The 13,718-nt window shown below is 51.0% G+C and overlaps 1 protein-coding gene across 1 annotated transcript; it reads right to left on the bottom strand.

The window, feature by feature from the left end:
• Nucleotides 1-8,355: 8,355 nt before the first annotated feature.
• Nucleotides 8,356-13,040, bottom strand: Lypd5 (LY6/PLAUR domain containing 5). Its single transcript, XM_021219799.2, has 5 exons — nt 12,940-13,040; nt 10,902-11,030; nt 9,950-10,126; nt 9,499-9,645; nt 8,356-9,171 (listed from the first exon to the last, which is right to left on the bottom strand). The coding sequence occupies exons 1-5, from the start codon at nt 12,995-12,997 to the stop codon at nt 8,912-8,914; spliced, it is 771 nt and encodes a 256-aa protein (XP_021075458.1). The 5' UTR covers nt 12,998-13,040; the 3' UTR covers nt 8,356-8,911.
• Between the last annotated feature and the right edge of the window lie 678 nt (nt 13,041-13,718).

Here is a 13,718-nt window from a genome sequence, read left to right as displayed (position 1 = left end):
GTCCTGGGATACAGCGTTCCGGAATACAGCGTCCTCAGAACGCCCACTGTCAACGCCCACTCGTCACCCGGACCAACCACTGACCTCTCATTGGACCCGCCTTCTGGACACAGCTCCGCTCAGGATCAGACCTCGCACCATTGAGAGATTGAGAGAGACACAGAGAGACAATGGGACATGCGGGAGAGGGTTGGTGTTGGCTCCTCCCTCTAAACGGTGTCCTGCCTTTTACAGGCATGCTGGAGGTCGCGCAGCCGGAGTGCAGCAGACCAGCCAGAACACAGCGTCCTCGGACCACCCACTGTCAACGCCCACTCGTCGCCCGGACCAACCACCAATGTCGTCACGCCTACTCGATTGGACCCGCCTTCTGGACACAGCGCCGCTGAGAATTGGACCACGCGCCATTCCGCCATTGGGACATGGAGCATTAAGCCATGCAGCTCTGACAGAGACACTCAGCAGAGACAATGGACAATGGGACATTAGGACACGTGGGGGAGGGTTGGGTTCTCCCGCGTGTAACCAATAAATAGTAATATCCTTTCTTGCAGGTCATCTAATTTTAGGGAGATTAGCTCTGAAGTACGAACCCACCCCAAGGTGTTCTGCCCACGCAGACAAGGCGCCGGTCAGCGTGCAGGCTGGAACACTACAGGTTGGGTTCTCCTGTGTCCAATTAATAAATAATGTTTCTTCCTTGCAGCTCATTCCTATTTTAGGAAGTTTAGCCCTTCAGTACGAACTCAGTCCAAGGTGTTTTCTGCCCACGCAGATACGGCGCCTGTGGCATGACGCAGAAATACACAGCTCTGTAAGAGCAGTGTGAGCACTTAGCCATTTCTCTAGCCCCAGTCAAGAAAGACCAGTTTTCCTTGGTCAACGTCTGCTTTTCTTTTACATGTTCCTGCCTCTTCCTCTCTCTGCCTCTTCCTCTCTCTGCCTCTGTGTGTTGATTCCTGTCAAGATTCCTTTCACCACAGTCCTTGACTTATTTTCGCTGATCTACAAACCACACCAAACTCTTTTTGCCCTTAGGTTCTTGACATGTGTCTATCCTCTTGAACTGGATGAGGATCCTCCAATCTCCTTGCTTGCGGTATCTGACTCTCCTCCAATGTCCCTCTCTGTGGGATGAGCTTAAGCTTTTTAGCATCATGGTGGCTTTGAGATCTTAGAGGGTAGAAACAGGAATCTCTTGTGGTTCTAGCAAGCTTTAGGTTATTCCCAATGTGAGTCACTCATTTCTATAATGTAATCAACTCTCTGTGCAGACATAATACCCCCTGTCTGTCTGTCTGTCTGTCTGTCTGTCTGTCTGTCTGCCTGTCTTTCTGTCTGTTTTTTTTCTCTCTCTCTGCTAGAGGAGGAATCTAGGATGTTATGTAAGCTACACAAGTAGTCCACCACTAAGCTACACACAATATCTTCCTTGATCACTTCTTCAAACATAGTCTCTGCTGTCAGAGTCACTGCGAACTTGAAGACACTGGCTCTGTCTTCCCACTGTGAGAGCCCTTGGAACCAAAGCCAGGTCTTCTCAAAGCATTTGCCTTTATACCCTGAGCCATCTGGTTGGCTCATCATGGCTGATTTTAACAGCAACCTTTGGATGTATCTGTGAGGATGTTTCCAGAGAGGACAAGCTGAGAAGGGTATAGAAGCACCCCAAGTGATAATTCGTGTTCTGGGTCCTCAAATAAACAAACTAAGGGGAACCAGAAGAATGCTGGCATCTCTCTCTCTCTCTCTCTCTCTCTCTCTCTCTCTCTCTCTCTCTCTCTGTTGCCTGGCCCACCCAGAAGTAAATATGCAGCCCAATGCTCCCACCATGCTACCACGCTTTCCTCCCACATGATGGCTTGCGCCGTTACAAACCAAGAGGCAGAATTAATCTTCCTCCTTGTAAGGTGTTTTTTCTCAAGTGCTCCATCATCCCAAGGAAACAGGAACTGATGCTAACCCAGCAACCACTCTAGTCATACTGTCCCTCAGACTAGTGCCTTGTCATTATATGGGGTCAATGCTAGAGTAAAATGATCTTACCTCCCTTTTAGTATTTATGTTTATTTTATGTGTATGAGTGTTTGTCTGGATGCATGTCTGTATACCAGGAGTGTGTTTGGTGCCCATGGAGATTAAAAGAGTGTCAGATCCCCCAGAACTGGAGTTGTAGGCTGCTGTGAGCACCATGATGGTGCTGGGAGCGAAACTCAGATCTTCTTCTGCAAGAGCAGTCAGCCCTCATAACCACAGAGCTCTCTCTCCAGCCCCCATTTGTCTACTTGTTAATGATAGAATCCTTGCTACCCACATGGTACAGAACAATCTTTGGTACACTGGAAAGATGCTGCATAATATTTTCCGAGATAGGGTCTCATGGGTCTCAGGCTAGCTTTGAACTTACTATGCAGCCAAGATGGCCTTGAACTCTTTATCCTTTTGCATCCACATTCTGAGCGCTGAGATTGCAGACATGCACCGTTACATCCAGTTTATATGTTGCTGCTGGCGATGGGGTCCATCTCCCCATGAATGCTAAGTGAGCACCCTACCCACCGAGCCGATGCCTCGGCCCTCCATGGATGCTTGTCAAAGGAATATTCGTGCTTTGTGATACTAACTGGCTCTTCTGCTCCAGCCTACTCCACACCATCCTACAGGAGGGCGGGACACCATTTCTCCAGTTCCCTACTACTTGCCTTGACCCCTCAATCCGGTGAGTTGCTGTCTGTGGTCCTGATAACAGCGGCTCTGTCCTTGGTGCTGACACTGGGACTTCACTCCTGGGACAACAGAGAGGGTGGGAAAATCTTGGGGGAGGGACAGGGTCCTGCTTAGATGCAAACATTGATGCACTGTGTCCCTGCAGGAAGACAGACATGAGTGTGAAAGAGAGGGCTGGACAGGCGCATGTGAACACTGTAGGATCCACGCGTCTATCTTCTGTCTATCTGTACACTCATGCTTGAATGTGTGTGTGTGTGTGTGTGTGTGTGTGTGTGTGTGTGTGTGTGTTGATCTAGCCGAGTTTTCCTTGACTTCCAGAAGGGCTCAGTGCCACCCCACCCCAGGGCATCAAGATCCATGGATTCTCGGGGGCTGGTGAGATGGTTCAGTGGGTAAGAGCACCCAACTTCTCTTCTGAAGGTCCAGAGTTCAAATCCCAGCAACCACATGGTGGCTCATAACCACCCGTAACAAGATCTGATGCCCTCTTCTGGAGTGTCTGAAGACAGCTACAGTGTACTTAGATATAATAAATAAATAAATCTTTAAAAAAAATCCATGGATTCTCATGTGTCTTAATAAAGCATCTTTGGTCTTAGCATTTAACTTATTAGTACCAGTCCCACTCTTCCATCCATCCATCCATCCATCCATCCATCATCCAGCTATTTATTGTATAGGTGTGCACATGTGTTAGCTTATGTGTGGGTATGTGATTGTGTGTTCACACGTGTAATCATGTGTATGGAAGCTAAAGGTTGAACTTGGGTGTTATTCCTTGACGACCATCTATTTTAGTTTTGTGTGTGTGTGGTGTTCATGTAGAGGTCAGAGAACATCTTGCAGGAGCTGGTTCTTTCTTGTGGGTCCTGAAGTGTGGTAGCAGTAACCTTTACCTATGGCATCATCTCATTAGCCCAGTTTTTATCTTTTGAGGCTTGTGCTGACCATGGATTCATTGAGTAGACGAGTCTGCCTGGTCTTGAACCTCTGGGATCTGCCTGTCTCTGCCTCCACAGTGCTGAGATTACAAATGTGTGCTATCATGACAACGTCATCTATCTATCTATCTATCTATCTATCTATCTATCTATCTATCTATCTATCTATCTGTTTTTGAGACAGGTGTGTGTGTGTGTGTGTGTGTGTGTGTGTGTGTGTGTGTGTGTGTGTAGCTCTGGCAGTCCTGGAACTCACACTGTAGACCAGGTTGGCCTTGAACTCAGAGATCCACATGTCTCTGCCTCTCAAGTGCTGAGACTAAAAACATACACCACCACCACCTGGCATCTCCCCTGCCCCCCACTTTTATTTATTTATTTTATCTTTTCCTGAATTAGGGTTTCTTTGTGTAGCCTTGGCTCTGTAGACCAAGCTGGCCTTTCCCACCCATAAATATAACTACTTCAGGTACTTGCGCTTCCAAAGAAAACACTTTACCAACTGTAATACCTCTCCAGCCCTCATTCACTTATTAATTTAAAAGAGGTGTAGCCTGGAGTGAGTGAGATATTTATTTCTGCTGGTGAAGGCACTTGTCACCAAGTCTGATGATCTGTCTGCAACCCCTGGGACCCACATATTGGAAAGGGAGTCAAATCTCCACCTCCTTGTCCTTCGGCCTTTGACCACGGCATGCGAGTAAATAAATGAACATAAGTAAAAATTAAAACGAAAAAGTAAGTCCTTAGGGCTAGCCTCAAACTCATGATGCTCCCTATTTGAGACGTTTTGTCATGTGGCCTAGACTTGCCTTAAACTCAAGGGTGATCTTGCCTCAGTCTGCTGAATGTGGGGGGGAGGGTCACATTTCTCTGTCTTTGCTATCAAGAGTTTCACGTATGTTCATGTGATTGTAGTGCCTGCAAAGGCCACCAGGGGGCAGCAGACACCATGGAGATGGAGTCTCGAGCTGTTGCCAGCTGGTGTGTGGGTGCCGGGAGCCACGCTTAGGCCCTTTGAGAGAGCAGAGGACACTCTCAGCTGCTGAGCCACCTCTCCAGCCTCTGCTACCATTCTGGCAGTGCTGTTCGTAATGAATCATTCATGTGTGCAGAAAACACACAGCGCATAGAGATGCACATTCGGGAGGTGGATGCAGGAGGATCAGGAGTTCAAAGTCATCCTTAGCTGGACCACATGAGGCCTTGTCTCAGATGAGAGCCCAAGCTCAACAGCATGGACAAAACAATTCCTACGTGAACAATTCCAACAGCAGTTGACCTTCTAACATGGACTGGGGGATCCCAGAGGTCCCCACCCTTAGATGAAGAGCTACAGAGGGTTTACAAAGGCTCAGAGAGGGAGACTTAGCCCTGGCAGGGATGATCCCCCTGACTGAGTAATGCAGGCAGCAACAGTGAACAGACTCAGCAGATTGTAATTATATGTTTACTCATTTGTGTGTCTATATAACAGTGGTGGTGAAAGAGGAGGAGGCCCCGTGAACTTAAAAAGGACCTGGCAGGGGTGGGTGGGGCTAGAGGGAAGGGAAATTATGATTACTTTGTAATTAAATGTACAATACAAGAGTTTATTGTTTTGGTTTTTGAGACAGGGCTTTTCTGAGTAGCCCTGGCTGTCCTGAAACTTGCTCTGTAGACCAGGCTGGCCTTGAACTCATGGAGTTCTGCCTGCCTCTGCCTCTCCAGGGTTGAGATTAAAGGTGTGCACCACCATTTTACAGTTTGGAGTAAGACTAGACCGTTGATCCCTTGTCCCCAGCCTCTGCCACTCTCAGAGAGGATACAGGCCTCCTGCAGGACTGTTTGCTCATCACACCGGTCCTCCCCACTGGTCCTCCCATCGGTCCTCCCCACCTCCACAGGAGAGTGCTGTCTCCAGGCAGAGGCAGTTGGCTTCCACCCCACAGCCCTCAGGAAGCCACCCCGGCCTTTCCTTCTCCCTCTGGTCTTCAGCGTCAATCAGCCCTTGACCTTGGCGACTTGGAGAGAGTCACCCTTGATGGCCCCTCCCTCTGTCCCTGCCTTGGTCTGCTCTCCTGTCTCGATTTGGGTTTTACAGCTTGGCTTTTGTCATGCTCCTCTCTGTCTCTAAACCCTTCCTTCCATGGCTCCCCCTGGCTTTTGGAGGAAGCTGAGAAGTCTCACGCAGATGGAATATTCTAGGCCTCTCAGGCCCAACCCATCCTCTCCACGCTCATTTTCCTCCACATATCACCACATCCCAACTTTAAAAAGTTCATTTGTCTATTTCTATGGTGTAAGTGTGAGTGTGTGCATGTGTGACATGATACATGTGACATGATACATGTGACATGGTACATGTGACATGGTACATGTGACATGGTACACGTGTGGAGGTCAGAGGACAACTCTGGGGAGTCTGTTCTCTCCTTCCACTATGTGGGACCCAGGGACTGGACTCAGGTGATCAGGTTTTGTGGCAAGCACCTTTAGTCACTGAGCCCTCTCACTGACCCTATCCTGACTCTTTATGCAAGTGGCCCTAAAACCTCCTCACTTACTGTTTTGTCACAAAGGTGTCTTCTCTGGCTTCCATGCCATCAAAACTGTCCCTCTAGTTCCTTTCTGCACTTCCCTTACTGGCTCATACTCCTTTTTTTTCTTTTTTCTTTTTTCTTTTTCCTTTTGTCTGTTTGTTTTGAGACAAGGTCTTATGTAGCTCAGGCTAGACTCTGTGTATCAGACTTAGACCTTGAATTCCTGATAGTCTCAGGCTAGACACTGTGTATCAGACTTAGACCTTGAATTCCTGATAGTCTCAGGCTAGACACTGTGTATCAGACTTAGACCTTGAATTCCTGATAGTCTCAGGCTAGACACTGTGTATCAGACTTAGACCTTGAATTCCTGATAGTCTTCCTCCACCCCTGGAGGGCTGGGATAAGGGTTGTGCTTGTGCATCCCCAGCTGACTCACACCCCAGTTTCACCAACTGTGAGTTCCCAGGTCTGTGACTGTATCTTTCCAAACCAGAAGGGCAGGGTTGGGTCTGACTAATTACCGGGGCCGGGGACACACCAGCCCGGAAGAACAGGTTCCAAATGGTTGCTGGATGCCTCTTTCAGAATCGGTTTCTTCTGATGCTGGCCTCTGCCCTGTGTTCTCACCATCTAATGAATGCTTCGAGCTTCCTTCACATAGACTGATCCCTTTGCCTGGAGTGCCCCTCCCACTAAGCCTTCCTTCCTGGCAAGATCCTCCTCATCCTTCAGGACCTGGCCCTGCTCCATCCATCACCTCTGATGCCCTGTGATGTGATGTCAATTTGTCAGAATCCAGAGTCACCTAGGTGACAGACTTCTGGGCATACCTACGAGGGAGGCTCCATGTTGATTTAACTGAGATGGGAAGATTGACCTAACCACAGGAAGCGGGGAATGAACTGATCATGCGCCATGCGCTGTTGCTCCTTTCTGTTCCTGAGTATGGACACAGGTGCCCAGCCATCTTCCACTCCTGTCCCGTGACTTCTCCACTGGTATGGATGGTACCTCAGGATGATGGAATGGCTGGAAGCTGAGTTACATTCCAACCCTTTGAATTTTTAAATCTTGACACGGAGAGGCTACTTCTGCTGGTCTTGAATTCAAGACCCCCCCCCCCCCATGTCAGCTTCCCAGTGGCAGGGACTACATACAGGCTCACGGCAGCTCATCTGGCTCAATCCTTTGCATCGAACACGCAAAAGCTGGTGTGAGGGGCAGAACTCAGACTCTTCCGTCTGCTGTCCCTTGTGCCCAGTGGGTAATCTCCAGAGAGGAGCCAGCTTTGTTGTCCCCTGCAGCCTCTCCACCTGCCCCTTTCCCATCAAGAAAGTTTGTACATGTTTAAAACCTTTTATTGCAAGTAATATACTCGTGAAAGGCAAGAAAAGACGGGTGTGCTGGATCTCACAGGTAACCCCAGCGTCCGTCTGTCTGGCAGGCCGAGGTGGGGTCAGGGGTTCAGTAGGACCCTAGGTTATGCAAATGAGTTTGAGGCTGAATGGGCTACATGAGGCCTTTTCTTTCAAAACGAAAGAAAATAACATCAAAAAGTTTAGTGTGTGTGGGGGAGCAAAAGTGGATCAGTGAGTTCTTAGATCTCATAACTCAACGTCTAGACCTCCAAACACCCCATATTTCCTCTATTGGTCACTTGTTCCCAAACATAATCACTCTTCCCTCTTCTAATTGTCCATACTAGCTGTTAGCAACGTTCATACACTGTTTTAATGGAATCACATAGCCTGTTCTGTTGTGTGTCTTCATGAGTCTGCTCAACACTGTTTTTGTGAGATTCTCTCAAGGTCACAGCTGTCATTTTCCACTGCTGCGTAGTACTCCATTGTGTGGCTAGATCATAGCCTCCTCGTTCCATTTGACTGTTCATATTTATTTGGGGTTGCTTCCAGTTTGTAGGCATTATGAACTGTCCTACTAGTCTATATAGTTTGGGGGAGCATATGAACCAGTTTCTGTTGGGTTGATAGGCCCAAGAAGGAAGGACTGCAGAGTTATACTATAGATTTTAATTCTGCTTTAGAAAGACTGAAAGGCGGGGGGGGGGGGTTGTTTTCCCTCTACCCCCTTCCTTCCTTCCTTCCTTCCTTCCTTCCTTCCTTCCTTCCTTCCTTCCTTTCCTTCATTCTTTCTTTTGAAACAGGGTCTCGCTATGTAGTCTTGGCTTTCCTGGAATTCACTCTGTAGACGAAGTTGATCTCAAACCCAGACCTGCCTCTACCTCCGTGGTGCCGAGATTAACGGTGTGTGCCACCATGCCTGAAAGGGTCTCACGCTGTAATTCAGGCTGGACCTGAACTAGCAATGCAGTCCAGCTTGGCCTTGAAGTAGCCATCCTCCTGCCTCAGCCTCCTGAGTGCTAGGACGACAGGCTGGGATTACCACTATCCTTGCTAGAAGTGGGTTTTTAAAGTGAGTGGCACGGTTTGCTGTGAGAGGGTCACAAAAGGCTCCTGTATTGAAGACTTGGTGACCAGGGGATGGCACTATTGAAAGCTGGTTGGACCTCGTTCAATGCACTGGATAGATGGGCCTTCAGGAGGTGGGGCCAGCGGTAGAAAGGAGGGACAGAGAGCGGGGTGGAAGGTTGTGACTGGAGGGACAGGAGTGCAGCTCTTAGTTTCATGTAATTTTTAAAGGAGCCCACACCAGGGGCTGGAGTGATGAGATGCGGAGCGATCCAGGAGGCACTGTCTATGCAGGGAACCCGACGGACGCACCCAGAGCGATGGCCAGTAGTGGAGCAGCGGTCAGCAGGGCGAGGATTCGGGGAGCTCTGGGAGGGGCCGAGGACATGGTGCCAGGCAGGATCTGTGTCACCGAGGCCCTGTTGCAGAGGTGGCCCTCGCAACAGTAACCCTGCAGGTCGATGGACGTCCAGGGGCTGGTGGTGCCCATGGTGGTGCAGGAGGGCCTGTGGCAGGTCCGGATGTACACGGGCACCGAGAAGTTGCCTGGGTGGAAAGTGAGGAGGGGTCAAGCCTCGGTCCTCTACCACATCTCAGGGCTCATTGGAACCAAGACCACATCTCTCAGTGCAGCCAAGCTTCTTCCCTCAGACCAGAGCCAGTCTCCTTCCTGACCTGCACGCCTCCTCCCTCAGTCTACAACAGGCCTTTTCCCTTAGATCAGAGACACATCTCCTTCAGTCTAGAACCAAACCTCTTTCCTCAGACCTCAGTCTTGCTTCCTCCCTCAGACACAAGGCCACAGAGAACCATGCTTCTCTGGTACCTCTGCCGTTAGGCCTTCAGCGCCTTCCCACCATCCCAGCCCCTCACCAATGTTCATCCTGCCGTTGCCCTGAAAACAGGAGCTCTGGTCCTGGTGGCACTGGACCCGTCGGGACTTCTCAGGGGAACAGTCTTCAGGGTGGGTCCCCAAACAGGCATAGCACTCAGTGCCACTGAGCGTCTGTGGGTTAGGAGCTTGGAGAAGACAGAAGGAGCGGTTTAGAGCATTGCTTCGGTCTGACAGTGCAGGCTGAGCAGTGTCCTGGCTCGTGCCAAAGTGGGGTCTGGCATCCGCGCTCAACGGAGACCACGCCCCCGACCTCCTCTCCAGCCCTCGCCCCCTCCAGTCCCACCCGTGACGTGACGTCTCCAGTCCTGAGCTATCCAGCCGCTCTCCATACTCCTCCCGCCCCGCCCCCGACCTCTCCAGTCCCGCCCAGCACCGCCCCGATTTCTCCAGCCCCGCCTCCGATCTCTCCAGCCACGCCCCCTAGCTCACCTTGGCTCAGGTTGGGGAGGGCGTCGTGAGTCTTGAGGTTGGTGTTGCAGTAGTCAGTGGCACAACCACGGACCACCGCGTAGTCGGGAGGCAGAGCATCCTGGTTGGTCTGCATGGGGCCGGTGGTGGGGCCCGTCCAGCATCCTTTCCGGACCATTGTCACCAGGCTGCGGTAACCTGGGCGGGAGAGTACCAGGCCAGAGTGAGCCTTCCCTCCCTACTTCTGCATTTCTCCTCTCCCTGAGTTTTGCCTCTTCCCTCCTTCCAGTCTATCTTTTGTTACCCTGAGATTTTTTTCTTTTCCCTTCCCTTCCCAACTCTCCTTGACTTAGAAGACTTTATTTTTAGTTTATATGTAATAGCAATTTGCCTGTATGTATGATGCATGCATGCAGTGCTCACAGAGGCCAGAAGAGGGCGTTAGATCTCCATCTCTGCAGATGGCTGTGAGCCACGATGTAAGTACTGGGACCCAAACCTGGGTCCCCTGGAAGAGCAGCCAGTGGTCTTAACCACTGAGCCATCTCTCCAGCACTGTTTGTTCATTTTTCTGAGACAGGGTCTTATGTAGCCCAGGCTGGCCTAAAACTTACGTAGCCAAGGATGATCTTGAACTTGTCATTCTCTTGCCTCTACTTTCCAAGTGTTTGGATTAGAGATTTGTGCCACCATGACTCTTTCTCTTTTTCCCTCTGACAAGGTCTTGCCTTGTAGTCCAGGCTTGCCACAAATATACAGCGTTCCTGCATCTGCCTCCAGAGTGCCAGGGTCTCGGGTGTGAACCACCAAGCCCACTCATTGCTTCCACCTCCATCCCCGCGCTCTTCTTCACCTCCCCTCACCTCTCTCCTCCTCTTCTACTGAATACGTTTCTCTCTTCTCCATCCCTCTATTCTCTGTCTCCTCTTTATTTCTCGGACTGCCTATCCTTTCGTTGCCCTCTGGTCCTCACCGGTATCCAGCGACAAGACCACCTCAGAGCACCCCTCAGGACAAGAGACACTGGGGAGCTTCACGGCGCTGAGGTCGAAGGGCCCGAAGTAGGTGTGCTCGTAGCTGTAGCACTGCAGGGCCTGGGAGCCTAGGAGAAGGGTGGGGTGTGTTAGCAGGTCAGGAGGAGCTATCACAGGACTTAGGACTCCACACAGTGTGGGACAGATACACGCCAGGCTGCTGTGTCTCATGTCACCACGAGAGAATGATATCAGCAACGGCTGAGCCTGCCTGGCATCACCAGGCGCCGCCAAGGTCCTGAAAGACCTCTGTCATTTACATAAGGGCCTGAGTGATTTCTTCCTGTTCTGCCCACCCCTCAACAGACACCCTGAAACCATCTACACCTGTGGCAGGCAGAGGGTAGGGTAACACACACCCGTTCTGGTACAGGTTTGTACTTATTGCATGTGGAGCAAGATGGCAGCCAAGGATGCTAGCTGCCAAACCATACTTCCTGAGTTCAGTCCCCCGCACCCTCGTTGTGGAAGGAGAGCACCAACTCCTGAAAGTTGTCTTCTGACTTCCACATGTGAGCTGTGGCATGTGCCAACACACACACACACACACACACACACACACACACACACACACACTCACCCAGTCTTTTTTGTTTGTTTTTTGTTTTGTTTTTTTGTTTGTTTGTTTGTTTTGAGACAGGGTTTGTCTGTGTAGCCCTGGCTGTCATGGAACTCACTCTGTAAATCAGGCTGGCCTTGAACTCACATTGATCCGGGCCCTGCCTCCCAAGTGCTGGGCTTAAATGCATGCACCACCACCGCCCTGCCTGACAACACATTTTTTTTTTTTAAGACCTTGAAAATTGTGGGAGAGAAAACCATGTACAAAAGAGAGAGTGCAACTATGCAGTTAGAAATGACACCAGTGGCTGGGACGCTGGCTGGGGTGGGAGTGGGAGCCTAAAGCTTGTCCTTTGAGTGTGAGGGCTCGGGTTAGACCCTGGGTGTGGTGGCCTGCCTGTCACCCTAGTGTAAGAGTGGCAGAGAGAGATGATCTCCAGAGCAAGCTGGACTAGATAAACAGTACAATCTGGGTTCAGATGAGACCCTCCTCCTCACTCCTCCCCCACCCCCGCCCTTGACTTGGCAGAGAGGACTGGAGGAAGATGCCTGGTTTCAGCCTCAGGCCTCCACAAAGGTACATACACCACAAACACACACACACACACACACACACACCTTAGATATTGAAATCTGATGCAGAGAAGCACAGGCAGTTGTCACCTGGAGGACACACAGATACCAAACTGCATCCAATGATGAGCAAATACATACAAATGAAGCCTTGTGCAAGAACGGTTTGCTTAATATCCTTCTAATTCATCCTTCACAGCCCATCCATACTCAAGTCAGTAAGCCCCTGTAGAAGAGGGTTGGTTCAAAGATGGAGCTAAGGTCCTTGCCAGCTCTGGGGAGAGCCCCGATTGCTCCCCAGAAATGCCCACAATGAGGGAGTGGGAGGAGAGAAAGGAAGACCTGTGTCACAGGAGATGACAGTGCAGAGGGGATGAGAACGGGAGCACTAAGGTCTCCACCATCCCAAGATTCAAGACAGCACTCCTCCAGTCCTCCTCCCTCAGACCCAGGAGTCTAGATCCCAGCCCTCCTCCCTCAGACCCAGGGGCCCAGATTCAGCCCTCCTCCCTCAGACCCAGGGGCCCAGATTCAGCCCTCCTCCCTCAGACCCAGGGGTCTAGATTCAACCCTCCTCCCTCAGACCCAGGGGTCTAGATCCCAGCCCTCCTCCCTCAGACCCAGGGGCCCAGATTCAGCCCTCCTCCCTCAGATCCAGGAGTGCAGGCCCCACCTCTTCTTCATCAGACCCAGGGTCCAGACTCAACTTTCCTCCCTCAGACCCAGGAGGAAACCCCAGCTCTCCTTCCTCAGATTCAGGGGTCTAAGCCCAACCCTTCTCTCTCAGACCCGGGAGTCCCGGCTCAGGCTCTTCTGCCCATTGGATTCGGCATAGGTAGGTACCTGTCAGGCAGAGCAGACTCCCGAGGAAGCAGTGCAGGAAGGTCCTGGGGATCCCCATGACGGCCTGTGGAGCTGAGATCTGACCCTGAGGACAGCTCCTTCCACTCTGGCTTGCAGTCGGGCTGGTTCTCCCTGCGGATCCCCAGGCATCCTGGCAACCCAGCCTGGCCAGGATTCCAGGATTCTCCACCCCACCCTTCCGCCCTCCTTCACGTGGGCTGTCTCCTTCTGGGTAATCATGGTGGGGCTGCCGGATTAAGAAGGGTGGGGACTCAGGCCCCTGGGCCCCAAGGAAAGCATTAAGGGGCCTGGAGCTTAGACTTTGGGGGTGGTTTGTATTTCATAGGTCTCTTGGTATCATGCCTTCTACATTCTGTGATGGTCTGTGGTCTGTCCCTGATTCCTGCTCCTTTCCCACCCCCCTACTCCAGCTCTTAGCACCCACGAGGACACAGGCTTGTAATCCCGAGACTGAATATCTGGACAAGACACCCAGACAGCCTCTGTCCCAGAGTCTCTGACCCCGTCCACTGCCTCCCCTGCCTCTCTTCAGCTGCCAGCGGCTGCCTGTTCCCCTCTCTGCCTGCCTGTTCCCCTCTCTGCCTGCCTGTTCCCCTCTCTGCCTGCCGTTTCTGATCACATAGGACAGACAGCGGTTTCTCTCTCCTGTTGAACTAGGGACGACCCTGTAGCCTCCAGAGATGTCTGTAACAAAAAAAAATGAATGAATGGAGAATGAATGAATGAATAAATGAATGAAGCAAGAAAGGGAGAGAAAT

The sequence above is a fragment of the Mus pahari genome, chromosome 19, assembly GCF_900095145.1.
Source record: "Mus pahari chromosome 19, PAHARI_EIJ_v1.1, whole genome shotgun sequence".
NCBI classification, from domain to species: Eukaryota; Metazoa; Chordata; class Mammalia; order Rodentia; family Muridae; genus Mus; species Mus pahari.
The sequence above is the reverse complement of the archived record's forward strand: the minus strand, read 5'-3'. Positions and strand labels throughout refer to the sequence as shown.